This window comes from Hypoxylon trugodes, assembly GCF_022578975.1.
Source record: "Hypoxylon trugodes strain CBS 135444 unplaced genomic scaffold F4822scaffold_6, whole genome shotgun sequence".
NCBI classification, from domain to species: Eukaryota; Fungi; Ascomycota; class Sordariomycetes; order Xylariales; family Hypoxylaceae; genus Hypoxylon; species Hypoxylon trugodes.
In genome coordinates this window covers 938,764-965,178 of record NW_026250021.1, presented here as the reverse complement: position 1 = coordinate 965,178, position 26,415 = coordinate 938,764, and the positions used below count along the sequence as shown (strand labels likewise).

Sequence of the window (26,415 nt, the reverse complement as noted above, 5' to 3'; positions counted from 1 at the left end):
GATGGCGGCCGCCTGATGTCATGGCCGTGATCGAGCATCATAAGGCCATCCGCCTTAAGCCACCGACTTCTGTTCCAGGAACAGTCTAAAGCCACGCATGCTCGATACCAACGCTAAGTTGGTCCATTCTGCTTTGGGAAATGGGCATTTTTTACCGTTGGATCGATCTGTGATCAGAATTCGGGACTCCGATGGCCAAAGCATGCTAATGTCCCTGTCTCAAATCCCAAATCCCTAAGCATAGGTCCTTTGGGAGTTTATGCTTTGAACCCCTAAGACACACGTATACGCGTATGTTGTTGCTACTACTGGAAACAGTGGGTTGGAATTCCGCATTGCTTTGTACGATGATTGACGACAACCGTAGTCGTAGTTGAACAATGGGTACAGTATCCCTTCACCGTATCGAAAGTGACGGGTCAAGTTCGCCTTGCTGGCTGCAGAGTGACCTCGGACCGAGCATCTCGAGCTGCTGCGATAGGTGGCAAATTCATATTTTTTCACTTTCAATTCTCAGTTAGGCTTGGGCCGCAGTGCAGATAAAAGTAACATGATTAACATGATTGTAGATTAAGAGGCTTCAATGAGGCTAGAATTCTGTCAGGAAGGTCAGGTTGTATCACGTTAGGCAAACAAGAGATCCATGCATCGATCTGCTGTAGAAGCGATGTTCGTCGAGATCTTAAGAAAAAAAAGGTGTGAGCGTCAATGTAGGCGTCATCATAATTGGATCGGAATGTTTAAAGGCCAAGCCAATGGGTGGGGTCCTGTATTATGTAATCAACGCTAGGGGCCAACAAGGCAAGTACTTCCGGGTATGTACTCTGCATTATTAAAGTCCGTGCTATCCTCCGATACCCCGGTATCATATCATGCCGGGCCTTGGCGGTAACCGGGGCTAGCCGGAGAGGCTGGGGTTCATATGTTCAGCCTCAATGTTCAGCCTCCACATACGTAGATACTCAGCGATCTACATACAACCTATCGATCTTTAATGGCGTACGGGAAATAAGGGGAAAAGCAATTCCATCCTCAATTTTGAGACATCCAACACGTTATTGCAACCATTAGGCACGTGTTCCGCGCATTCTCATTCCTTGAGGCTTAAACATTTCAAATCAAAAAATCAAATCAAATCAGTAATAGTCTCCCTTAGTAATGCCCCTTACCGAGAATTCAGATAAAATAAAAACCCATCTAAGCTTTTTGCTAAAAGGAAAAGAGCAATAGTCTCGGTTTTGTGATCTAGCTTAGACCTATCGGATTCTTCATATACGGAATTTGTCCACGATTACCTACGCACGGGTTTCTTTATGGTAAGCCCCGGGATGAATGTCTCGCGTACTCACACTTCCGTATTATAAAAATACTAAGCATCGAGCATTGAATTTTCATGAACACCGAAACATGGCTTAGAATAGCTTAGATAAGACCAACAAATTCGAGAGTAAAGTCCATTACCGGGAAATTGACCGAAACCCGACTATGTAACCGAAGACCGGCGTATGGTTAACTCATAACATCGTAGGTAATTATGATGGGTTTATGACATTATCTTCACGCTAGACTAATGGACTGGTTGGATGCGGAATTCTGCTTTCAATCTCAACCATTATCCGCACAGACTTACGGAAGACGCAAAGCAACAAACTCCGAGGTTGCTCAAGCAGATACTTCAACAATCATGGTAGGTAAAGGCCACGTGGGAAATCTACATGTGATGGACTTGAACCTTGGCGCTAGTTTGGATCGAAGTGCTTCGATAATTATCAGAGAATTTTGAGGGTGATGGACGCTTCCCAAAGACGTATTTTGAAGTGGTTTGGCCATATCAGTCTGGTTTAAGCACAATCAAGCACAATCAAGCACAATCAAGCACACGTCCGTGTCAATAGCATCTAATCCTAATAGACTAAGTCAAAGCACCAACATCACGAGAACGGAGTGCATTTTATATGTATCTACCAGGCCTGCTAGCTTATCAAGCCGTAGCTATGCCTTATGACCTATGTACCCTATTTATACCAGTAACTCCTCCGGTTTGAGGCCCTTTGCTTTGAATGCTCAACGCCGTGTGCAAAATGCATGCTATGTCGTCTCTCGTAAACATGCGTATGCATATGTCCCTAACGCCGGTGATGCAATCAATCATCAATGCCGAATTATTCCTCTGGGGAACTATGCATATGTCTGCAATGCAAATAGGCAAGTAAGGGGAGAGATAGGCAGGCCATCGTGCCTGCGTGGAAAATGAAAATACTGGTACACATACTCAAACAATAAGCCCAAATCTCCATGGGCTGTCTCCTGGCTCTCGTCGAACCATCGTCGGTACCAATGTCGGTACTCTTGCCGTGTCTATAGCTTCGGCATACCACCTAGTACGAGGCATAATCCCCAATCCCCAAACTCTCCAGCGCAGTTCGAAGCAGCATCTCAAGGACAACCTTGCAGACGCCCAGTACCACAGTGCTCACGGCACTAACGACCCAAACCGCCGCCATGACGACATACCCAACGACCGGCCCAGCCAAAGCCAGTTCCTCATCCTCTTCGTAATCGAAGTCGTCACCATCGTCGTTGGAGGAGTAGCCAGGCAGTCAATGCAAGCCCACCAACCTACGATTCTTAGCCTGGAGCTGGCGAAACTTTTTCTCCAAGCCCTCGTGCTGTTTCCTCGCCTGGCCCCACGCGGCCTCCGCGTCCTCGACACTCATCAATGGGGCACTGCCGATTGAAGTAGCGGCACCGGCGTGATCGTGACATCCGTAGACGGCGTTAGCTTCGTCCTCACCGGGTCTACCTGAGAACATTCGCGCGCGGTCTTCGGGGTTCTCGACCGAGGGACAGATCCAAGGTGCCAGTTGTTGAAGGTTGACATTGCGAGCTGAGTTTGAGGAGCCGGCATTGCTATTGGCGTTAGAGCTAGATCCGGGTGCCTTGTACCCGTTAAGGTTTAGAGACGGGAGCACGTGTTGGTTGATGCAACTGATAGCTTCCTCGCGGTGCATCTTACCCACTGGGTCGCTGGGGTAATTATCGGGTCCTGAAGGGAAATACGACGGCGTACCATTGGGCACGGCACGATTCTTTACGAGACTAAATCCAGTCGAGGGTGTGTGACGAGGTGCGGAGAAGGCAGTAGGAAGAGCGCTGTCTGCTCTGATGCGATCCTGAAGTTCCAGGAACATCTCCGCCTCTTCATCTGTCAAATTGAGAAGACAGTCCCCGTTCGGTGTTAGGAGCACATTATGTTCATGCACCATCTTACGCACCGGCTGGAATGCGCTAAGCTTATCTTCATCCTCCTTGGTGACGATTGTCTTGAGCGTAGGCGGGAGCGTGCTTGGATAATGTCCATCAACTTCTGTGCGGTACCCTATCGCAGTTTTGAAGAAACTGATGGCTTCGGGATCGGGGAAACTGCCACTCTCCATAAGAGCCCGGAAGACATCGCGGAGGTTAGGCACCTCACCAATATCTTCGTCAATAGGCTGCTCTAGCTTCGACTCGGAACTATGATTCACATAGTCGGGTGTCAAGACTGTAGTCTTCGTCGACTCATTTAACCTAATGGAAGTGTCGACTGTTGCTACAGGGCTCTTGGGAGGGCTTTTTGGTGCTTTACTCTTCTGAACCGTCGCATTGGGAGGCTCTGCTACGGACAGACCTCTGTTACCTCTAGTAAGTTTCTCGTTTGGTTCTGGAGGAGCCGAGGTAGGTCCGTCTTGAGGTACGGGGGTATCTGCCCGCGTCTCTGTACCACTTGGCGTCTCCGGCCGACTTGCGGTAACCGCCCTCTTTTCTTTCTTCTGTTTTTTCTTCCGTCCAAGAATAGGGGCAATTTCTACTTCCTGTTCCACGGGTTTTGTCTCTGCAATCTGAGCAGCAGCTTCTTTCGAGGCCTCTTTACGTTGTTTGCGCTGTTGGCTCTTCGTAGTTGCGCGCACAGATGCGGAGCCAACCTTGGTGGGCGGCGGGGAGCTCGTTCGGGAAACTGAAACGGACGCGCTCACAATTGATGCAGTATCTGAGATTATTTCACTAGCTGGTGTTGCGGGACGATGAGAGGAACTTCCTATTCCAGCAGCTCGAATCGAAGCCACAGCTGCGGGAGGTATATGGATGGGTGGAGCCTCTGTTTTGGGAGTATGTACGAGGCGGAGCGTCTTTGGAGCAACTTTTGCTAGTGGAGAGGATATAGATGCCGTAGTTGACGTAGGAGTAGGTACGGTAGAAGCACCTTGGATTTTGGAAGCTTGTGTAGCACTAGTAAGAACGTGATTGGTGAATTTGTCTATTCCACTAGCCGTTTCACCGGCACTTGCTTGTGAGACGGTGTTCGTGGCGGCGGCGATATCAAGAGTGCTGGGTACCGGACGTTTGTCAGATTTGCTAGAAGTAGACTTTCCTGATGTCGTTTTGCCTGCTGCTGCTTCGGCTACGGTGGCTTTCTTAGATAGGGACGCCTTTGCAGATGCTGATTTTGACGGCAAAGCTGGGGTCACTCGCGGCGGCGAACTTGTCTTAACTGAATCAAGAGCTGGGAAATCTTCTTCCTGCAGGACACCTTTTCCTTTGGACGATTTCGAAGCTTGAGCAGCGATGTCTTTCGATAAGCCACTCTTTGCGGCAAGCTCTTTGATGCTCTTCTTCGCCTCTGTCCCGCCAGTGGCACTACTTTCCTCCTTGGCTGAAGCCGGCGACTTTAAGCCGGTTTTTGGAATGATTGGAGTTACAGGTCGTGGGGCAGCTGGGGATCTTAGGGATATTGCGCCTGGACGAGGCACGGGAGTGGGAATTCTGTCGGTAAATTGCGCTGGGGGATGGGAATGGCTAAGACCAAGGCCTGGCGGTACTGACGGTATTCGTAATCCTACATCATCTAGTATGGACGAGATCGAAGGCCCCTCGAAGCTGTCAGAATCCGCGACGAGCGCATCAACGGAAGAGGAGACCTCATCCAGGGGGAGGAGGTCATCATCTAGAGATAGGAATACGTTAGCTACTAGAACCAAGATACGTCGAACTACAATACGGAGATGACAGAGAAAAGCAAGGGTCAAATCACAGAGCTTCCATCGTCGTCTTCCAAAAGTTATACATGACAATAGCAGCTGGTATGAGGAGGAAATGATGCTATATTGAGCAGCCTTTCAACTGAGGTCTGGAGTTTCGACCTGCGTGTTAACGTACATGAAGAACTTGGGAAGACGACGATGGCTTGCCTGAGGTGACCATGTAACCGAAATATGCGTGGGGAAAAATTAACAACTGAATCAAGCCAGAAATGAAGTGTGTATCTTGTGTAAGGCAAAGCATTGGTCGCAAAGCCTCGTCGTTTCCAAGCAAAAAAAAAGGGACGCCAAATGCAACCTAGACCCGCCTGGGCCATGCCTCTCTGCAATGCTCGCTCAAACAATGTGGTGGAATATTCCGATTATTTCCTTGACCCTTTCCGAACCTGGACGCCCTAGACGAACCCCTCGGTAAAGCCGAGCAAAAACAAAGCACGCCACCATACTCCATTAAGGGGGGCTACATAAACGGCTACCACCTGTTGTGAAGCCCGCCCCCGTACACCATGTTGGGGTTGTTGTACCCACCTTGGTTTTGACCACCATAAATCCCCTGCCCGACTCCGGCGCCGCTCCCCTGCTGCTGATACTGCATTCTCGCCTGCAGGATACTCGGGTCCGCAAGATCTACTAAGCCACTCCCCCCAGAGGAGGAAGTGTTAGCGTGTCTGTGCTTCTTCCCCTTCTTCTTCTGCTTTGGTCCGAAATCTTGGAAAGCTCCTGGCTGGGTACCATGGAGCGATGCCAGAAGGCCCGGAGCCGGAGCAGGAGCTGGGGTGGAGGAGGTAGAGGGAAGGAATTGGTTGCTAAAGGGAAAGTACTCACGCTTCGCCGCCTCGTGGGCTTGGGTGCTGCCCACACCCCTTCCGCGGATAAGAGATTGAAGTAGTTCACTCGAGGAGTCCTTGGATCCTGCGTTAAATGCCGATCCTCCAAATGCATGCCCCTGTCCAAACATGCCACCATTAACGGGTGTCGTGCCAGTAGACTTAAGTCCCGGCGGAGGACCAGGAATAGACGTGTATAACTGACTGCCAGGCTGTGAACGATACGCAGACGGCATCATTGATGACTGCTGTGCCATATATCGTGGATCGCCAGTCGACTTAACATTGATCGAGCTGGAGTTGTTCTCGTTTGCAAAACTGAACCGAGACTGCTGGCGACTATGTCCTTGACCCTGGAAGAGAGTCGAAGACTGTGTAGAGATTCCTGGAGGCATCTGATCTGCGAAGCTATTCTGGGGTCGAGCGAACAATTGCTGTTGTGGTGTTGCAGTACGACCACTGCCAGAACCAATAGCAGAAGTTTGACCATAAGCGGACAGACTTGGTCCGAATAAGTCGCTCGCGCTGGTCGCGGTAGTACGTTGTATCGGAGGTTGCGTTGCATTTCGTCTCTGATCAAAACGGCCACTGTCACGAACCTGTTCTCTATCTTCAGGCTCCCCACCGAGTGCAAGACTACCGCTTTCAGGTTCGCCTTCAGATGCCTCAAGGTTGTCGACTTGCTCTTCGTGGTTGCTCAAGCGATTCTCTTCGTCCCTCATAGCTCGTCTTCGCTTGCCGCCTTGGGGATCAAACAGAGGAGGATAATCGTCGCCTGCGTCTTTTAGTGGCGCAAATGCGCTCTCTGGGCACTCAGCAAGGTGCTTCAGGATAATATTGAAATCAGGTATATCGCTTTCTTTTCGGGGCGCACCTTTAGTGCTGACAGGCATAGTCTTAACGGGCGCTTCGACTGCTGGTTGTTTCTCCGCTTTTCGATTGGTTGAAGGTGGAGGTTCTATAGGTGCCGCAGCTTCGGTAGTCTCCTGAACAGATTCGTTGGTGACGGGAAGCGAAGTCGAAATAGCAGGGCTCGATGCTGCAAGACTAGTAGCATGACTGCCTCTTCTGCTTCGTTGCTGTGTGGTACGCGCCCAATTCGCGGAAGCTGGCAAGGCCGGTCCATCACCAGCATCTGATCCTTCCTTACTAGAGGTGCGGACCATAGGTTGCGATCCCGCGGCGGGGAAGTGGGACGTTTGCTGTCGCGATGCGGAGCGCGATGACGAGCCAGCATTCGCAAGCGGACGCTGCGTGTGGACACTGTTTAACGATGAGAGATCTTGTCGAGAGTAGCTGTCTTCTTCATCACCAAGCTCATGCAGAAACATGCACTGTCGGTTTCCACATTGTTCGTGTCTAAGCCATGCCGAGCAATATTTGGTTGTTCCCAACTGTGCCTTGAGGACGCGGTCCCCGTTTTGTGAACCATGTACGGCTTGTATGCATCGAGCGGCATCCTCCTTCTTCTCGAATGTGACGTAGATACCGAGTGATTGGGGCTGACCATCCGCAGATTTGCGATTACTGATCGAAATCTTCTGGATGTTGCCATACTGGCCGAAGAACTCGGGTTTGCGAAGAGTCTTCAGCAGTTCATCTTCTCGAACGGTAGGTGTCAAGCCTGTGACATAAACAAGGTTCTTTTGGACGACACGGACACCTTGGAGGTTTTTGCGACTTTCCTTCTCGGCCTCACGTTTCTGGACCTCTTTTTGACGTTGTTCCGTCGCTCGCTTTTTTTGGTTCTTCTGGATGTTTGCTCGAAACTCCGCTTCCCTATATTATATTAGCCACCATTATTTACTGTATCGAACGTCATATACGTACTCTTCATGAGTGACAACCTTCCATTTAATGTCCTTCTCGTCGTACGGCCGTCGACATGCGGGACATAACCCGTTAAGGTTATTCCTTAGGTTGTTGAAGCAAAATTGGCATATCTGCAGCAGTATGATTATTAGTAACGTAACCAAACACGAGAATAATAATTTTTGTCGGGTTCGTACCTGATAGCCACAAGGGCATGGTCTAAAGTTTCTATCGGAAAGGTCGAACTCTTCTATGCACAGAGGGCTTTATATACGACGTTAGCGGTCGAATTATAAGGACGTAGATAACACGCCGAGAAGTATGGAGTTCAAGCTTACCAAGTGTCATCTTCATCATCGATAAAGCTATCTTGAGGAGCCATATTGATCTGTCAAGCTTGCACAGGTACTCGGGACCACTTGAGGATCAAATAGCTCCAGCAGGGTGGAAGCCCAAGGTAGATATGTAGCGTTTGACTCGGTCGATAAGTTACCAGCTATCGGTAGAGTCGGTGTGGATGCGTATGCACAATAGTCGCGTCGTGGTATAGGTGGTGTAGGTGTCAAGTTTTTTTGGGTTGAAATACCTATCGGGTGATTATGCAGGTGAAAAAAGAGAAGATTATACCGAGAAAAAAACCATACGTAGAAAAAAAAACTCCTTAAGAGAGAAAATAAAAACGCGTCGGAGGAAAAACAAGGTGATTAGAGAGTAAGCAGTTGTTTCGTGTCTTTGCGCGTATGGAGAAAGAGTTTGGCTGGTTGTGAAAGGGAAAAAGACGAAAAGACCAGCGGGAATGGTTTGAGGATTGTTGGCGTGAAGGTAAGAGCAGGTGAATGTGAAAAGGCAAAGGAGGTCTAATGCAAAAAGATTGGACCAGAGCACCGCCGAAAAGAAACGTTGACTACACGCGCTAAGTACCTTGGTCGGCCTGATGCGGGTTAGTGCAAGCAGCGTCAATTTCAATTTTTGCCTCAAGCCATTTGGTGGCTACCGTACCTTCCCACCGTGCGTACGGCGTATCGATACTTATTCCCTTACTAAGAATGATTACATAAGGACAGTTAAAGAGGTACCTAGGTATGCACTAACACTTTTTTTTTTAGGCGGGAAACAGCGACGATTACTTAATCCGGATTATAGACTCATCTACGTCAAGGCGAGTATTTAAAAAAATTACCCAAATGTAGTGCATTTATGAATATTAAATTCTGAACAGATAGATTGCTGTAGTAATCGCTATCCGAATTTCCGCGATTTTCTACGCGAATCTACACTAGCTGAATCCGAGGGGCAGGAACGTTGAAGTAGAGAGTTGGAGGTGCAGGTCATCTGCTACGTCACGAATACGATAAAGCGTGCTAACCTTGGAAGAAATATAATTGGGCAGGTGGCACTATTTAAATGTTTTACGGGCAACACGTTCTTACCTAAGCAGTAATTAATCGGAATAGAATTCAACATTGTTCCGCGAATTGGGAACTACTTTCACTTGATTGGCCCAACTTCTTTTCCATACTGTGATACACTGTGGGGATGTGTACCCACCCTTAGGTAATTCAATTCGATCTCGAGTCTGTAAACTTCATAGATGGTACCTAGATAATAATTAAACGGATAACACTCACTAAAGTCGCAACCCATCCTCTATCAATTGGCTCGCCTGCCACTACCTACCGATCATGGCGACCAATATCTGCCGAAGTAGAGCTCTCGCCTCAGCTCTGCGACCTGCGAAGCCTTCGTTACAGGCCCGAAACGAGCAGATCGTCCGCTGCATCGCTTCCACTGCTCGACAAAATGTCGCTATGCCCAAGGATGCTCCGAACATGAGGCACGCACCTCGAGACCACCCCAAGGAGCTTAGAGCCCCCATCGTCAACCCCGCCGACAAATATTCCACAAAGTCCGACGATTTACATCGTTACGGAGCTTGGCTTATGGGCTGTTTGCCCAAATACATCCAGCAGTTCTCCGTTTGGAAGGATGAGCTCGTTATCTATATCCCGCCTTCCGGGGTTATACCAGTATTTTCCTTCCTCAAATGTAAGATACATACACACTCCGGGCCCAATTACTTGCCTATTAAATGGCGCATGTTGCTAACCCCAAACTAGACAATTCGGCTGCCGAGTTTACCCAAGTCAGTACCGTTACGGCCGTCGACTTCCCAACCAGAGATCAGCGATTTGAGGTTGTCTACAACTTATTGAGTGTGAGACATAACGCGCGAATCCGAGTTAAGACGTACGCCGACGAGGCCACACCGGTACCAAGTATCACTCCCCTATTCGATGGCGCCAACTGGTACGAGCGAGAAGTCTACGATCTATTTGGTGTTTTCTTCGTTGGCCACCCGGATCTGCGCCGAATCATGACCGACTACGGTTTCGAAGGTCACCCTTTGAGGAAGGATTTCCCTCTGACCGGATACACCGAAATTCGGTATGATGAAGAGAAGAAGCGCATTGTTACGGAGCCATTAGAGTTGACACAGGCATTCCGTAATTTCGAGGGAGGTTCTACATCTTGGGAACCCGTCGGACCCGGTACCGACCGCAAGCCAGAGAGCTTCAAATTACCTACACCCAAACCCGAGGAAAAGAAAGAGGAGCCTAAGAAATAGATGCCACCTAGCGCAACTTGTATATAAATGTGATACAATTAACACTGTTACCATCCAGTACGCAGCTACGGTTTAATACGTATCACGAAGGACCATGAAAAACGCTCTACTACACCATATATGTATAGTGAGCCTCAATTTAATCCACGAATTAGAATATGTCTAGCTAAATCTGGTAGATTTTTACTAGCGGTAATTCATATCTTCAAAAGTCGATGTAGCCACACAGTCGTATCAATTCTCGGCTAACACCGCTTTCCCCAGGTTGCTTGGGGGCTATGGTTGGAAATTTTCAATGCCGCTCTCTTCCTCCTTGCCCTTTGTGTCATTTGCCTTAGGCTCGGTCACCGGTGTCTTAACTGTACTAGTTTGCAAACCTCCAGCTTGAGTCTTCTGGCTCCCCTGGGGCTGAGCCGCGGATCGAGTGTTGGGGTTCTCGTCCATTCCGCTACCTTCTCCAGGTGCGGTATGGCCGTACTTAGCTTCATGAAGTCAGCCACTATGACCCATAATTCGTCTTAGACACCTGGACAGATCATTAGTATACTAAACTTACTGAGCACAGGCTTATCGGTGCTGTTAGCTTCAACCTACTCGAATAAAGAAGACATAGTCCACCAATATCTCACAAGTCTGGATGCTGCAGTATAATGTCTGTTGGATTTGAGTCTTCTCCTTTCTGGACAATTTTTTGATTTCTATAGGTGACAACATGCACGCTATGACATTGCCACATCTTCAAGAACTCGGTCCACCAATCTACGAAGTTGAATTATATATATAGGTGGTCACTGTCGTGGAGATGATGTCATGGTGATGGCCAGTTGCTCTACAACGCACGGCACATATCCCCTTAGATGACTCGGAAGTGCGGCAAATCGCATTGTTTCCGTCTCATACTACTCAGGTGGCAGTGCTCATCGTATGCATCAGATCCTGGTACGTATCTCACCTCGATTTCACTCAACACTAAGTGATCTATCACCCAATACTATATAGCACATTATTCTTACAACAAAATCAAATTAAGGAAGTAAATGATCACACTTCAAAGGTTAAGACTAAATAGATATTACAATATAGTGAGATCACATATTCAATGTTCTTATTCAAATACGGGCAGGTCCGTTAAGGCTCGCCAGCACCGTGACTCTACGTAGAACGATCGTGGGTATCTGATCCTATGAACTTGCTCCTTCTATTTTATAGACTCGTTGCTTCAGTGTCCATTGAGTTTTGTCTTCATTCGAGGTTGTTCCTCCCAGCTATGTCGTGATCTTCAGCAACTTAGTTGTATTAGATTCAGAGTAAACTCTATCTGAAGGGACAGAAGATTCTCGTCGTTGGTTTCGAGAAGTAGCTATCAGGTCCATATACAGCAAAATCCCTAGGTGGTTGGGCCGATCTAGATGGACTCTATTTCCCCTTTCCATAGAGCCTAGATATAACTCAAACTCAAACTCAAGCTCAAAGCTTCACCAAAGTGTATACGAGTCTTGTGACCCATTAGATAGTTCCTACCTAGATAGCTGAGCACCTAGAAGATCATTATAAATAGAGCGTCGATAGACGAGTAATTCTCTTCTCGACTTTCATTCCTCAAACCTTATTCACCACTTCACTTCCACACAAAAGTAGACAACAACTACTAGCTTACGATCCAGTACAAATCACAATGGCTCATAGAATCCAACCACCACCGGACCTAACGGATCCCGACAGGGGTGATCGCCAAGGTTGCAACATTCTCATTCCGAGGGATAGTCGCAACCTCCTTATCTTCGTGGACGACCCGGATATCTGTCATAAGTAAGTCATTCACCTTATACCTGGTACCCAGTATCTCCCAAGTCTCCTCTTAAACAAACCTACTAACATCTCCCCAGGTACAGAATCTACGGGCACAACTTCTGCTGTCTCCCACCATCCTTCCAGGACCAGTTCAAAAACAACTGTCCCCCACATTACCACCTACAGCGCGACTCCTACACCCACGCTCTCTCTCCCCTACCCTCATCGCCTTCCGCGCCCGTCATGGAAGTTGCCGTAGGGTCCGTGGGTGCCAATACCACACCCACACTCTCCACCCAGGAGGCCAACCAGGAGGACCAACTGGACTTTTCACTCAAGGAGATAGCTCTAACGGCGATTGAGATAGTGGCGTTGATTGGCGTCGTGTGGGTCGTATGTCGCGGGTGGTGGTTGCGAGAGCGACGGTGGCGGAAGAGTGGACTAGGTTGAGCTCTGGTTTAGGTGTAAAGGGAGTCTGGGCACTCTTTGCCTGCCCGGCGCGCATCTGATTATTCTAGGATTCCGTCGCTTGTTGTTGGATAGCCGTCACGAGGTAGACCAAAAACGCCCTCGAATTAAGACGGTGATGATTTGAGAGTAGGCTCAGCTACATGGGTCATTTCTTACAAAGGAAGGAGCAGACGGTTGAGGGCCAGGAATCGTGTGAGTGGTAATGGATAATGTCGCTATTGATCATATCTAGTACACGGCGTCGAGTCGGTCCGTTCCGCCACGACTAAGCATGAAGCATGCGAGCGAGTCAGGACTTGTGGCGGCTCAAGAACGGTATCGAGGCCTGGGAGTCGTACCTTACTCTTTTGGGATGCCCTTACAGAGTTAAGCCGATAGATGGCGATATTAAGGCAGACAAACAGCTAGGATAGATGATTCATAAAAATACTCCCGAGGAGCCTCTAGGTATATGATTGGTATTAATGACACCTATAGAAGATCTTCATAATAGACATAGTTGCCAATCTAGTATTCTCTAATTTTCAATGTGCTCGATATCCTCATGATAGCTTTGGGCTGTAATCTAGCCATCCTAAAACTCCAAAAACATGCAAATATTCATTCCCGCCAAGCATGGCTCAGCCTAACTACCTATACAATGATCATAATGGAGCGTCTCAACCCCTAATATACAAGAGTTTGATGTTGTTGACGTTTGCGAAATTAATCCGATTCCTCATCAGCAGAGTCCCATATAATCGGAGGCGGTTCCTGGATTTCGCCATTGATCAGGCTATCCGGCAGCATTTGACTTCGTGTTTGAAATTGCGAAGATCTAAGAGAATTGTTTCGTGCATTTCGGAAAAGTATCGGGCTGCTACTGTTGTAATTGATGGCTGATGGCTGGCTTGAAAGATTTATGGGTTGCGGAAGTGATTTTTCTGGCGAAATGGTTGGGCTTGAGACCGTGGTGGCTTGCGAGGATCTCACAAAACCCCGCACTCTTTCGCTTGAAGGTGCGGGATCCGATCGGGTTGAAGGACCTAGCAGCATTTTGGATGGTGTTGGGTTTGTGCCATCGCGATTTTGTTCAAGTTGCTTTCTTTTTCCTGCTGACTTGCGTGATACTGGGCTTGAAGCAACCATATCATTGCCACGTTCGGACGAAGGGTGCTGTGTTGAATAATCTACATCGTCCTGGATCTGCGCTTTTATTTCTTGAGATTCCGAGACATTTGGACTGGTTGGCAGGAGTGTGGCGGTCTCGGCTGCTTGTTCCTCACCGCCGAATAAAGCATATTTTAAATTTCCTGTGAGCTCTCCGACAACTGCTGGAGGGACCCAGATGTACTTCTGTGGGGCAGAATTTACCCAGCCTTTCTTTTTCATCTCATTCAACGGGACTGGGTTGTTGAGCTCATACACTTGTACTATCTCGTATGCAAAGTTGGCATTCATAGTTCCTTGGTTGAACTCGACGTTCCCGACTCCTTTTTCGTCTTGGATTTCTCCGGGTACCTTCGGCGGGCTGAGGATGCACATGTATCTCAATTCGGAGGTCGGCCTGGTGCTGTAGATCCAGATGCGAGATACACTAGGTGGTATTTTCCAAGTCCTGAATTCATGATTCTTTGAACGATCTAAGATCATCGCCAAGGGCTCAGGATGTAGTGACACCATGATATCGGAGTTCGGGGTTTGGGGGCCGAGAGCACGAATTTCTTCTAATGGTAATCGTTGGCTCTCAACACCCTGGGTGTAAATTTGAGTATGCGCATTTGGTGTATTTTCGTCTGTTGGTCCCCTTTGTGGAGACGATATTTGCACTTGTTTCGTTGTAGAACCCGGGCGGCGAGTCGGCGTGCTTATGTCCTTTGCTGTACGAAGTGGTTCCTTTTTCTTCGGCTTGGGTGTGGGGGTTGCCGATCGCGACCGGCTTCCCTCTAGGGAATCACTCTCACTAAGCTCACGGCTGAGCTCATCTGCCGAAAGCAGAATCTCAGCCTGTGTTTCATCTCCAATAACACCATAGCATGTTTCTGCAGGCTCCGGGTCATCCGTCGATGGTATATTGTCTTCGTTTGGTGCAACATTATCTTCCACAATGGTAGATTCAGTTGCATCAGAATCGTAATCAGAATCGGGGATTTCCTGGTCCGTGCGAGGTTCTTCGGGAAGTTCCTGTAGAGGCGTCCGCGAAGAGGTGTCTTTGGGCGATTTGGGGGGCTTAGGTTCCTTTCTGCCCGGCGTAATATTTTCTTTGTCTTCGGGCAGGTCGAATCGGAGTTTCTTGTTTGGGGTAGCTTTGGAGGTCGAAGTTGATAGGGCTGCAGCTGGGGAACTATGAGCTGTGCTGTATGAGTCTGGAATGATTCGACGACTTGGTGTCTTGATAATTGGAGATAGTGTTGCTGCATTGGTAGATTTTCCTTTCAAAGGTGAGTCGCGATGTTCTGGGCTGAAACTCCGGGTGAGCATTGGCGTCAGTGGTGACGTCGAAGACGGAATCTCTATCCTCCTCTTGTTGGTTGGTGTAACAGACTGAATGAGGGTTGGAACTGAGGACCTGTATTCCGGCTGCTGTTCCGGCTTGGCATTGTCCGTTCCAAGCGAAATATGCTTTTCTGGTTTCTTCGGAGTTTCTAGTATCAAGGCGTTGTCATCGTCACCCTCCGAATCGTCAACTTGATCCCTCACAATGCTTTTGTCCAGGCATTGCGTTAGAGTCTGCGTTTGGAAGTTACGCGTAGGGTTTGGACTGGGGATATCTCCCAAAGTCTTCCGCCGTTTTGAACCTTTCGGCTTCTCATCATTGGGTAATTCATCTCCGGCTGTCTTACGCCGGTTCCCTCGAGTCCTCTTCCTAGATTTAACTTCCACAGCCGGAGGCACTTCGGATTCTCCGGGTTCTTCAGCATCATCCTCGTCTTCATCTTCGTCTTCAAGTTTCAAGAGGTCCTCCTGCATAGATGGAGACACCCACTGCATCTGAGTTAACGTCTCTTGTTTCAGCGGCTTCAGGGTTGGCCGAGGACTTCCATAAGTCTTTAGTTGAGCCCGACGACCCGGAAAGCGCTTTTGCTTCGGGGCTGGAGTAGTTGATTTATATGATCCGTCGGCAGATTTGTTTCCACGATTCCTTGTCTGTGGCGCCATGGCTGGCTGCAGTGGCCGAATAAGATGTGTCCCTGTATATTGGTCCTGCGGAGCGAGTGATGGGGCCTCCTCAACTCAGTTGTATGTGAGAGTTATGTCCAAAGTGTCGAAAATAATTATTCCAAGATCAGTACAGTATATCTTTATCCTTCTCTTGTTTCCAGTCTTATCATTAAGTTCAAGTTCAAGTTAAACCCAAGTGAGAGTTGGGGCAGTGCAGGAGACGAGTGTGGGTCATGACGCGGTTGTGGGAAATAGCTGAATAGTTTCCTGGGGAGGAATGGATTGTGCTAGGATGTGGGATTTTGACTATCGCGTCAAATGCATATCAATTAAACAAAGTGGATACTGTGTGGCACAGCTAGCTTATAAGTACATATGTATGCACTTAAATAACTGCCCCCGCGTAAAGTCCCGCTTTTTGCATGGGCCGAGGTACAATCCTGCAGAGACAATGAAGTCCGGATCGTCAGATCGGCTTCGATCATCGAGGTCTACCACCTACAACTATTTATAAAATGACTTATTTCCTTGCATACACTTAATTGTTACACAAACTTCAGCGTTTAGAGGATGAAGAAACAAAAATAAGAAGAATTGCCTTTTTTTAATAATTATATAATCTCTCTTTTCTTACACAATCATTAGATCCCCGAGTTGTTGGTGACGAGAGCCGCAACTCATAACCGCGGCTAAATTCACCCAACTCCCATGCATAACCCTATACACTTTTCTGGAATAGAGCGTTACCAAAGTAACACTTGGGAATCTCATTGAGCATAATACACGGCGGCTTCATACGTTTCTGTGTGATTGTGACGGCGAGAGGTTATCGTCTCGACGTGTGATAAGCGAAAGGTCTCGGGAGCTGGATAGACCATACAACGCTTGTGACACAAACTCCGATTCGTCCACCTCTCGTCGGGGGGCTTAATATCTAATCGCGGGACTATATATCTCGGGCAAATCCTCGCTGAAATTCATCTGTCCTTCAGATAAGAGACAGTCTCGCAACCACTCATCACAATGGCGCCCTTCCCTTTCCACATCAAAGAGCACAGCGTCCCGGCGCAACACATCCGGGAATTCCCCCAAACGACCTCGCACTCACAGGAAGACGTCCTCTACATAAGTGTAAAGCAATACATCCCAATCGACAATCCCAACCCTCAACCAGGCGACATCACCATCCTCGGCGCACACGCCAACGGGTTTCCCAAAGAACTCTACGAACCCCTCTGGGCCGACCTGCACGCGCGCGCCCACTCCCCCACCAACCAAAACGGTTTCCGCATCCGCTCGATCTGGATCGCCGATGTATCGAACCAAGGCTACTCCGGTGTGTTAAACGAGCACACCCTCGGCAACGACCCCTCATGGCACGACCACGCGCGGGACCTCTTACACCTAACCAATGTCTTCCGCACCTCGATGCCGCGTCCCATAATCGGAATTGGGCATTCATTCGGCGGCGCCATCCTAACCAAACTCTCGCTCCTGCACCCACGGCTCCTCACGACCATAGTCCTGTTAGATCCCACCATAACAACTTTCTCCCTCAAACGCAACGGCCCAGGTAAATCCGTCGCACGCGCAAGCGCCTTCCGGCGAGAAGTATGGCCCTCTCGTGCTGTAGCCGAAGAATCCTTCCGTCGCAGCGCATTCTACCGGACCTGGGACCCACGAGTCCTCGACGCATGGGTCAAGCACGCAGTCCGCGATACACCAACCGCAATCTACCCCCAATCCAACCAAGCCACCTTACGAACCACCAAACACCACGAAGTATTCACATTCTTCCGTCCCTTATGGCCGTACGTATATGCCGACCCCCAAACCGGTAATATCAACGTAGATAAAGACGGCGCGCCAGATTTCGACCCGGAGGCGCAGGAGAAACTCACAACGACCAAGATCGCGGACCCGGATAAACCGGGCACCGGCACGTTTCCCTTTTACCGGTCCGAGGGTCCTAGTATTCTTAAGCAACTCCCAGAAGTACGACCTTCGGTTCTGTGGGTATTCGGCGGTGAAAGCGACCTAGGATCACCCGCCGAGACGCGGGATTTCAAGACGAGGAGTTGTGGATCAGGAGGTGGTGGATCCGGTGGTCTTGCGGCAGGTCGCGTCGGTGAGGTCGTTATGGAGGGGCGCGGCCACTTATTCCCAATGGAGGTTCCGGATGAATGTGCGCGACACGCCGTGACTTGGATAAATAAGGAAATGAAGCGGTGGAGGGAAAAGGAGCGCGAGTACGAGGAATGGGTTAAACTACCACAACGAGAGAAGACGACGTTGAGCTCTCAATTCTTGGATCACGTCGGTCGCCCGCCACCGAGGAAGATCATCTCGGGGTCGAAGTTGTAGGAGTACAAATGCTAATTATGCTCATGCTAGACTAGATTATAAACAACTACCGTATACTTATACTCGAGACCTTGAAGCTATGGATTCTCAAAAATTATCACAGCAATATGCAATGCATGAGAACGAGAAGCGGTAAGACAGCAAATTTGTATTACGCAGAAGATGCCCAAAATGTGGAAATGAATACTTGACAAATTGGCCAGTCTATCTACCTGATGAAGCCACCCTTGTGCGAAGAGTCAAACAAAGCAAGTGCTACTAGACCTTGTCAGGGCTGTCCAGTCTGATGCCAAATATCCCCGCCTGGAATCATGTTTCATTCCTGCGCCGAAACAACCTTTCCATGCATCAGACAAGTCCTTCTCGGCGTTTTTCCGTGTTTCCTTCTCTTGTTCTTGCTTTGACTTCCATCTTCATTGTTAAGAATCGTGATGGGCGTCAAAGGGGAATTATGACCGGTTTTGCCAAAGAAAAGAAAAGCCACCCCTCACTTATTACGCCGGGACGAAGAAGAAATAAATCAATGCCTCATTTTGCTTCGTCAATGCCCCAACCCTGTGACATAATTTTGATATGAAATCCTCGGCTTGTTCATCGCCCGTAAAACCCTCAAATATGTGGATCAGGACAGATGGAATGCGCCTTGACCTTCTCTAATAGCAGTGAAGAGCTGTCGCCTCATGCTGTCGATAGTAGTGTAGTCTGGTAACTTTAGGTAGTTGACGCAAGTCATGACGCTTGGGAGGTAGTCATCAGATGTATAGGGTGGTTCACTGGGTTTACAAACCACGGTAAACATAGGGGTCAAGCTCTTGAAACCTAGGATAAGGGTTAGAACTAGTTTTTAAGTAGGGTAGGGGACCGCAATACATACCTCCAATAGGAAGTTTTGGACTACCAGTAGTGAATTGCAGGAAGTCGCGGCGTTGCGCAGGAGAAAGCTCGCTCATAGTCTGGAGGAGATTTCGGACGGTTCTGCTATCCATGTTGAATCCATGATCTGCTTTGATAGAGTCCATAAGGGCTGGAACAGACAAGTTAGTTTCATTATACCATGGAAGAATATATTCACAAGAAACTTACTCTCTAGAGACCAATCCTCTTCAACACGGCCAAATAGTGCCACCAATTCGTCCGGTGTGAAAGCGCTCAAGGCGGAATATGGGAACACCTGAGAAAAGCCGGTTCGGAAAGCCTCTACTTGACGTTGGACGCCACGACCGAGTGTTAAATCAGTAACCTTATCTAGATATGACTCGACGTTATCAATAGTAACTGAAATTTGTGAGCCTCCAGGTACAAGCTCAATGTCAGGATAACCAGGCAATGTAAAATCCAATGCAAGTTCCTCCAGAGTCCCGTTGTCGACAACAATTTTCTCGGTATCGGCAACCTTTTGCGCAGGCGTACGACGAGGATCTTCGTCGATAGCTTTCTTTGCAATTGCGAACTTCTTGATGTGCTTGAGAGAGTTTGCTAACCAAGGGTCCACGATCTTTACGGCACCCAGCGACGGCTTCACACTAGAGGAACCCTCGCCGATACGGAAGAAGATAGGGTTGAAGTTGAGATCAATTATGCGCGAATCTATCATGGATCGTGCGACGAACTTCCCAAGTACCTTGAACAACTGGAGGATCACGGCGGCGCTTGGGTCCTCGTCGCTCAACGGTCGAGGAAATAAGCCAGTAGCGCCAGAAATGAACTCGTCTGAATCATTAGAGTCCATATCACGCCAGAGCTTAAGTTTTTTCTTTGAAAACTCCTTCGACACTGTAGAATAGAACTCTAGGGTAGGACCAAGACCCGTCCCAACTTCTTCGAAGTATTCAACCTCGAGAATACTCTGTGAGCTACCATAGAGTTCCATCACCTTCAAAGCTGATTCAAGGATCTTCGATCGCGAGATCCGTACTTTTTGGCGTTGAAGTCGACCAAGGAACAGATGCTCATCTCGCCGGTCGCGACGCGACGTTTCCTCCTGTTGAGCGCTCTGCCACCGACTCATAGATCGAGCATAACCGAACGACGTCGATTGGAGGAAAAGGTGACGAGTCTCGAAGGGGAAAAGGAAGGGGTATAGTCGGGCCAGATCTTCGCTCCAGCCCGGTAAACAGTTGCTCGCCACGATTAGAGGTTCCTCTAACTGCCTATTCAGCTTAGCAGTCAATTTCGTGTTGACGAACTGTGATAGAGGTTCCACATTTAGCTTCAATGCGTTCTTATTCTCCACCATGATATCGTCAATGTTAGTATTCAGGTCATGGAGTATGTTTAAGAGGCGGAGAATAGATGCAGCTGTTGGATTGTTCGCAAGCGAAGGAGGTACGCCGTTTACGTCTAACGACCCGTCGAATGAAGACCCGAAACCAATAGGCTCAGCAGGCGGCGGCCCAGGAACACGGCGGAACTTGATATTATGCATAGTGGACCAGACACTACGGCTTAGATGGTCATCTGTAGAAGTTGAGGTATTGTGCACGGCGCGGTAAATGGTCGTCTCGTTCGGGATCACCCGATCATTCAGACTGAACTCGATATGCCAGTCTTGAGGTACGGACTGAATAGCGGCCGCATAGGAAAGCGGCCGGGAAGAAGCCGAACCACTGGGTGTCGGTGTGTTCTGTTGCGATCCTGAGGGTTGGGGCGGCGCACTTCGACCTGGAGGATTGCCCGGGCCACTGTGAGCTGGAGTGGGAACCCGAGTTCCATCTTCTTTCCTAGCTGTAATCTTTCCTCCAGCAGCCTCCACAAGGTTTACCGCAGATGGATCCGGAGCAGGAGCATCTTCCATATCTTCATCCAACTCGCCAACTATGGCGTCCAAAGCGCTGCTATCGGCCGCCTCAGCTTCTTCGTCATCATCACTGATTGGCTTTTCGTCGGCGCACTCTAATGCATTCTGTAGATCTTCATCCTCCTCGGGAGGTGGTGGTGGAGGAACAGGAGTATGTGATTCGCTCGGCTGTGTGGGTTGGCGTCGAGTCGACCTACGCAATATTGCCTTTTCCCGACCAGATCCAGGTGTAGAAGTTGGCGTAGCTGGTGCATCAGATTGTCCTGGTTGCTTTGATTTAGATCTTCGTGGTCCACGAGAGCCAGACGCCTGGGACGGCATTGGAATCGCAGGTGGACTGCCTGAAAAACCGGATCCTAGTCTTTCAGCGAGGCGTTCCGCTGATGAGAGCCCTGCCGAATTAGCCATTGCAGCTAGGGCTCGAGATAATCCATCACGAGGTCTAGTCGCGCGGGGGCGTTCGTGAAGGCTGATTCGTGGTCGTAACCAGTCATCAAGAGCCTTGAAAGTTGCAATAGCGTGGATATGGACGTTAATACTGCGGAAAGATCGCGGAATATCGGAGTCCTCATCAGCAACCAATTTCAGCCTGATCTGCTTCGCAAGCATGGATGCTGCGCTGCTGCGGTTACCATCGAATGTACTATGATGAACGGTAATGACTTCAAAATGTTCCGAGCGACTGAGCAGATCCTGAAGTTTGTGGATTAAGACACTGAATGGTGTTGTAGGCGAATCCGCAGTCGCAGTCTTTGGCCTTGAGTTAACGTAACGACCCATGAAAACCTCCAGGAATGCAGCACGTGCGTCGTTGGCCAATGCATCGTCAGGATTGCTGAAGACGTCTTCTAGGACACGTACGAGTCCTGAAGCAAGTAACTCGGCACTCGTTACGCTGTCCAGGAGATCGGTATCGAAGTAGGATGCCAGGCTCTCGAAGAGAGCAGTTCCATTCTTAGCCGATAGATCGCTAGCGGTCCTACGAAGATAGAATTCCTCGATTCCAGATGCGAGAGCTTCAAGGTTATCAAGAATCTTCTTAGCCTTCTTTCTCACAGCCTTACTATGCTTTTCTGTTTCGTGGGTCTCGAAGAACTTCTTCGCAACCTCGGCGATGCGTGACTTCATAGACGGAAGGTCGCCAATAAAAGGTCGGGGCGGCCCATCGATGGACATAGTAGATCCATCAGAGCTAGCAGGCGACCCAGACAAATCGTCATCATGACGGTCGTTTTCTTGATCGTCTTCGTCGTTTTCGTCCTCATCTTCATCCTCATCTTCGTCATGCTCCTCATCGTCTTCGTCGTCGGAGCCATTATGTATCGAAACTCTGTCCCCTTCATCTCCAGATACCATGCTATGGTCTCGAGATGTCTCTGGTGCCTTAGTTTCGGGTTCTTGATACTCAGCCGCCAGTTTGGTTAGTTCGCTGACGACACCCTCGCGGTAAATTTGGTAGCGATAAATATCATCTAGTCGGTTTAGAAGCAGTTCTGTTATCTGAATGGCCGACATCACTAGCGAAGGATGGTCTCGCTGGGATAATATAGCTGCCAGGAATGAAGCGTATGGGACAGCTTTTAATGCATCAACGAGTATGTCCTTATCCAAGTTTGACAGCATCTTTAACTGAGCCGTGAGAACCTTTTGTCGGACGCTCAGATTTACGGTACTCGAAAATGCATCGGTTAAGGTAGGAAATAAGATCAACGCAAATCTCCTCACTTGGTCCTTGCATCCGTCGAGTAACTCCAGCCTTTTCTCGTTAGATGACTTCCTTCGCGACCCAAGGGACGAAGAAGCGATAGGCTCGGCAAGATCGAGATCGGCGGGAATTGGAGGTGTCGAACCGTCGTTTCCCTTTGCGCCTGGGAGTAACTCGCAAACAACGTTGAGGGTCTCAATAATCTGCTCGCGTGGTCGATGGATCAATGCCTGCATGATTACAACACTATCAAGTTTCGAAGCAACATCCTCCGTCTCACTAGGGGGAGAAACGCCCGTAAGAATCTGATAGAGAGTTTCAACCACATTCAGCTTGAAGAGTTCCGCAGACAAATTTGGGCTTGCTCGAGCGGTAATAGCCAATACTCGTAGGAACTGAGTATGGATATTGGTGCTGATAAGATTTGTGGTACCGGGCACCAGAAGTCTCAAAATGACCTTAAGCAAGTCTACGCTGACAAGCTGCTCTAGCTTGGACGATTGGTACTTAAAGCTCTCGATTATACGAGTAACGCAGAGTGAGGCTTGCTCCACAACCCGTTGGTCGCTGCTGTTCAGCACGTTGAGGAGAATTGGCATGACTCCTGTGATCACACTGAACGAATCTTCTGGGATATTGCGGCAGCAGTTTGCAGCGGTTGTCACGGCAGTCCGTTGAGTGCCGGTAGGAAAGAAGTCCAGATAGGTTAGACAGGCAGTTAAGCCACCTTCTCTAACAATGCTCGTAGGGTACTCGACCGATATCTTTTCCAAGGTACTCAGGGCCTGTTCCGCAAGATCAATATATTGAATTTCCAAGAGCTTCTGGCACAGAATGGGAACGGCGCCGCCATAGACTACGTTAGCAGCACTAGCCGGCAGTGCCTCCATCAAGTTTGCGAGACACCGACAAGCGAGAAGCATAATTTCAGAATTTTCCTCGCCCGTGATTTCATTAGGCTGCATCAGTGTTACCAATTCCTTCACGAATGTATCGGGCGAGAAATGACCCGACAGATTATCCTCGTTGGAGACGAGTAGAATCTCGGCTAGCTCTTGTAGAGCTACTAGCTGTACCGACGGGTCTTCTTTCTGTCGAAGGTGCGAAAGGATATCGCGTAGCCTAGAAGAAATGCCCGACATCATACCAGTCAGCGCTCTAAGAGTACTGGACAAGCCCGATCCCGGTGGCCCGCCAAATCCACCGAAGGGATCGTCATCGTAATGGCGATGAGGTTCTTCATCGTCATCATCATTATCGTCACTGTCTTCATCGGGTTCGTGTGCAGGGGGGGGCGGAGGTGGAGGTGGAGGTGGCAGTGCTTCTGTTTCGCTATCGTGATCCCTGGTACCTGTCATAGCTGTGTCTGGATCAGGAGGAGGCATTGGCGGTGGATGACTGCTAGCCGTCCGCTTTGATCGCCTAGTAGAGGTAGAAGCGCCCGATGTGGGTTGTTCTAATTGATAAGGATAGAAAAAATCAGCACATAACTAGGCATCGAGTTAACACTATGAGAAATTTCTTACCCTGTGATGTTTGGCTAGGTTTCTTGTTACGGCTAGACTTCCTGCTCGATGAGGCTGAAGCCGGAGCTGTAGAGTCCTGCATCCTGTTAGGTGGGGGTGGGTCAGAGCTACCACTGAGCAAACATTAGCATTGAATATAATTTGAAGAGGTACTAGAATTTGAAGTTTAGAAAACGTACGCTGCAGGACTAGACATAGAAATTGTGTTCTTTCCTTTCCGCTTACGCGAACTGGAGGTGGTGGGTGCAGTAGTAGGGGCGGGCGGATTTTCAGGTGCTGAGTCCGAGACCTTCTGTCGTTTAGGTCGACGAGCTGATGGAGTTGACTCGTTCTGTGCAGGTTGGTTAGGTGGGGTATTCTCGCTCGAGGCTTGCTTTCTCTTTTTTGTTATCGTCGGTCTCGAAGAATGAGAGGATTGGTTGTTGATGTTTGTATTAGTTCCGGCGGGTGTGGTCGCTTGAGCAGCCGGAGCTTGGCCAGAAGATATATCCCCCGGCGACGCTGCTTGGCTCGCTGCGTTGCGCGCGGAGGAACGTGTGACTCTGGGAGACATGAGTACTTGATTTTTTTTTATAAATTCACGACTGCATGCGAAGTAGCCTGGCAGCACGGCGTAACTCGAAGGAAAAATGTGGTGGGGTGCGAGACTGATTATGTCAATAGACGGCGAGAGGTTTGATAAGCCTTGCCTCGGAAAACTTGGACAGTGCAATAGTGGGACGGACGGGCTCTCGTCACGAGGATGAAATTCAATGATCCTCTTTAAAATTAAAGGCAAACCATAGGCAACATCCAACACACGTATATAGACGTCACCTAAGGCTGTACTGATTCCACTGATTCCATTTGCCTCGTGACGTGAAGTAGACCGGCGTGCAATGTTCAGTGGAAGGGAGGACTGTCGTAACTCAGGCAACAACAAAGAGGATGATAGGTATTTCGGCGAATCAAGGTATCAACTACGAATCCTCAACTGAAGCTCGTACCCCTCCACCGATTGTTCATGACCAACCAGAAGGCACTGGCCAATACGAAGGATGGAAGACAATTGGTGGCGGTCGTGGGGGGAGTATAAGGGAAAACGTGCTAGAGTGGAGGTGTAAAGGGCAATGATGGATTCATATGGGAAGATAGTGTATCATCAGGGTTGGTGGAAGGAGTTTAGAAATGAGAAGTTTGATATGGATTAAAAAAATATAAAGTGGTGCCCCCTCGGGTTGTACCAAAGTATTTAAATAGTGTACGTGCAAGAACGTGTTTGGACTTATTCGTACCTTGGGGTCAAAGATAAGGTTGAGGACGGCGAAGAGGCAGGAGCGGCGGATCGCAAGTTCAAGTTTGGGTGTAGGTCTGAAATAGAAGGAAGTCGCGCCTGAGGATCGTTATCGACTGCCGATCGAGAGCGCGGGTTCGCAGCAGAGGGTTTTCGGTCTGCCATGGATTACGCCATGGGGCACGGCGGCGATAGATTATCTTTACTACGAGATTCGAGATGGCTTGTTCGGTCGGTCGCTCGATGATCGTTCGTGGCTTTCCTCTCTCTCCGCCCTTTCTTTTTTTTTTTTATTTTATTGAATTTGTGCTACAAGGTCTGACTGTCAGGATGTCGTCAGAATCGATTGGTAGTTCGAAATCCGTATTAAATCGAATCGATTCGAAGGATACAAAAGCGGTAATTCACGTCATCACATACCAAATAAAGCAGTTGATGGAACCTATACGATACGTTGTCGCCGTTGTTTCGAAGCTTCAAGATGTAGTTGGAGGTTATGTCGGAGGAGGTTCATTCGAGAGAGGTGCGTCGGCGGGCGGCTTGTATGGTTGGGCTATGTACATTGAATAATAGTTAGAGCGAGGTAAGGTGGGTTATTCATACCCTGTCACCCTGTACATATAGTACATGTAGCAAGCAGTTCGTGCGGGCAGGGGGTGTGTCTATAGTAGTTGCTCCTCCGGTAGTGTAACAGAAAAGCGCGACCATTCACATACATTGACTCTGTATTCCATATGACGCTAAAAGGGGGGGTCAACTTTATGAGTAGGGGTAGGGGTGACGCTAAGAAAGCTATCCAGTAAATCCCGCTAGACGATAACGTTAATCAACTCAAATTCACCCGCTAAACCATCTTGGGTATATCGTCGTTGTCACAAATCAACTCTTGCGGCTCTAAATCAGTACAACACGCATATTTTATTTCATTATACGCCCAGTTCTTGCTCGTATCGATACATGGTACCTATCAATGTAAAGCAATAGTATATAAACTATGACATCAT

The 26,415-nt window shown here is 48.8% G+C and overlaps 7 protein-coding genes across 7 annotated transcripts; 3 read left to right on the top strand and 4 right to left on the bottom strand.

Annotated features, from left to right (window-relative positions):
• Positions 1 to 2,378: 2,378 nt before the first annotated feature.
• Positions 2,379 to 8,099, bottom strand: F4822DRAFT_430156 (uncharacterized protein; the record flags this gene model as incomplete). Its single annotated transcript, XM_051461234.1, has 6 exons — positions 2,379 to 2,551; positions 2,624 to 4,984; positions 5,607 to 7,684; positions 7,736 to 7,848; positions 7,915 to 7,981; positions 8,056 to 8,099. 6 exons carry the CDS (start codon positions 8,097 to 8,099, stop codon positions 2,379 to 2,381), a joined length of 4,836 nt encoding a protein of 1,611 aa, XP_051313184.1.
• A 1,036-nt stretch (positions 8,100 to 9,135) lies between these two features.
• Positions 9,136 to 10,455, top strand: F4822DRAFT_281063 (uncharacterized protein). Its single transcript, XM_051454885.1, has 2 exons — positions 9,136 to 9,763; positions 9,835 to 10,455. Exons 1-2 carry the CDS (start codon positions 9,400 to 9,402, stop codon positions 10,341 to 10,343), a joined length of 873 nt encoding a protein of 290 aa, XP_051313183.1. The 5' UTR covers positions 9,136 to 9,399; the 3' UTR covers positions 10,344 to 10,455.
• A 164-nt stretch (positions 10,456 to 10,619) lies between these two features.
• Positions 10,620 to 11,079, bottom strand: F4822DRAFT_430154 (uncharacterized protein; the record flags this gene model as incomplete). Its single annotated transcript, XM_051461233.1, has 3 exons — positions 10,620 to 10,825; positions 10,900 to 10,919; positions 10,973 to 11,079. 3 exons carry the CDS (start codon positions 11,077 to 11,079, stop codon positions 10,620 to 10,622), a joined length of 333 nt encoding a protein of 110 aa, XP_051313182.1.
• Positions 11,080 to 12,018: 939 nt separating this feature from the next.
• F4822DRAFT_430153 (uncharacterized protein) lies at positions 12,019 to 12,584 on the top strand (the record flags this gene model as incomplete). Its single annotated transcript, XM_051461232.1, has 2 exons — positions 12,019 to 12,152; positions 12,230 to 12,584. 2 exons carry the CDS (start codon positions 12,019 to 12,021, stop codon positions 12,582 to 12,584), a joined length of 489 nt encoding a protein of 162 aa, XP_051313181.1.
• Positions 12,585 to 13,034: 450 nt separating this feature from the next.
• Positions 13,035 to 16,086, bottom strand: F4822DRAFT_406331 (uncharacterized protein). The gene has a single exon (XM_051458394.1). It carries the CDS (start codon positions 15,741 to 15,743, stop codon positions 13,311 to 13,313), a length of 2,433 nt encoding a protein of 810 aa, XP_051313180.1. The 5' UTR covers positions 15,744 to 16,086; the 3' UTR covers positions 13,035 to 13,310.
• A 155-nt stretch (positions 16,087 to 16,241) lies between these two features.
• F4822DRAFT_406330 (putative toxin biosynthesis protein) lies at positions 16,242 to 18,193 on the top strand. The gene has a single exon (XM_051458393.1). It carries the CDS (start codon positions 16,770 to 16,772, stop codon positions 18,108 to 18,110), a length of 1,341 nt encoding a protein of 446 aa, XP_051313179.1. The 5' UTR covers positions 16,242 to 16,769; the 3' UTR covers positions 18,111 to 18,193.
• Positions 18,194 to 25,980, bottom strand: F4822DRAFT_406327 (uncharacterized protein). The gene is made up of 6 exons (XM_051458392.1): positions 25,413 to 25,980; positions 24,318 to 24,680; positions 24,139 to 24,251; positions 19,194 to 24,068; positions 18,985 to 19,134; positions 18,194 to 18,929 (listed from the first exon to the last, which is right to left on the bottom strand). Exons 1-6 carry the CDS (start codon positions 25,574 to 25,576, stop codon positions 18,733 to 18,735), a joined length of 5,862 nt encoding a protein of 1,953 aa, XP_051313178.1. The 5' UTR covers positions 25,577 to 25,980; the 3' UTR covers positions 18,194 to 18,732.
• Positions 25,981 to 26,415: the final 435 nt, after the last annotated feature.

What these genes read in the sequence shown, in the direction of transcription:
- F4822DRAFT_281063 (XM_051454885.1), top strand. Translation starts at nt 9,400, where the DNA reads ATGGCGACCAATATCTGCCGAAGTAGAGCTCTCGCCTCAGCTCTGCGA. An exon ending in AGTATTTTCCTTCCTCAAAT is followed by an intron (nt 9,764 to 9,834) that starts GTAAGATACATA and finishes ACCCCAAACTAG; the next exon opens with ACAATTCGGCTGCCGAGTTT.
- F4822DRAFT_406331 (XM_051458394.1), bottom strand. Translation starts at nt 15,743, where the DNA reads ATGGCGCCACAGACAAGGAATCGTGGAAACAAATCTGCCGACGGATCA.
- F4822DRAFT_406330 (XM_051458393.1), top strand. Translation starts at nt 16,770, where the DNA reads ATGGCGCCCTTCCCTTTCCACATCAAAGAGCACAGCGTCCCGGCGCAA.
- F4822DRAFT_406327 (XM_051458392.1), bottom strand. Translation starts at nt 25,576, where the DNA reads ATGGCAGACCGAAAACCCTCTGCTGCGAACCCGCGCTCTCGATCGGCA. An exon ending in TCTATGTCTAGTCCTGCAGC is followed by an intron (nt 24,252 to 24,317) that starts GTACGTTTTCTA and finishes ATGTTTGCTCAG; the next exon opens with TGGTAGCTCTGACCCACCCC. An exon ending in AGAGGATTGGTCTCTAGAGA is followed by an intron (nt 19,135 to 19,193) that starts GTAAGTTTCTTG and finishes TGTCTGTTCCAG; the next exon opens with CCCTTATGGACTCTATCAAA.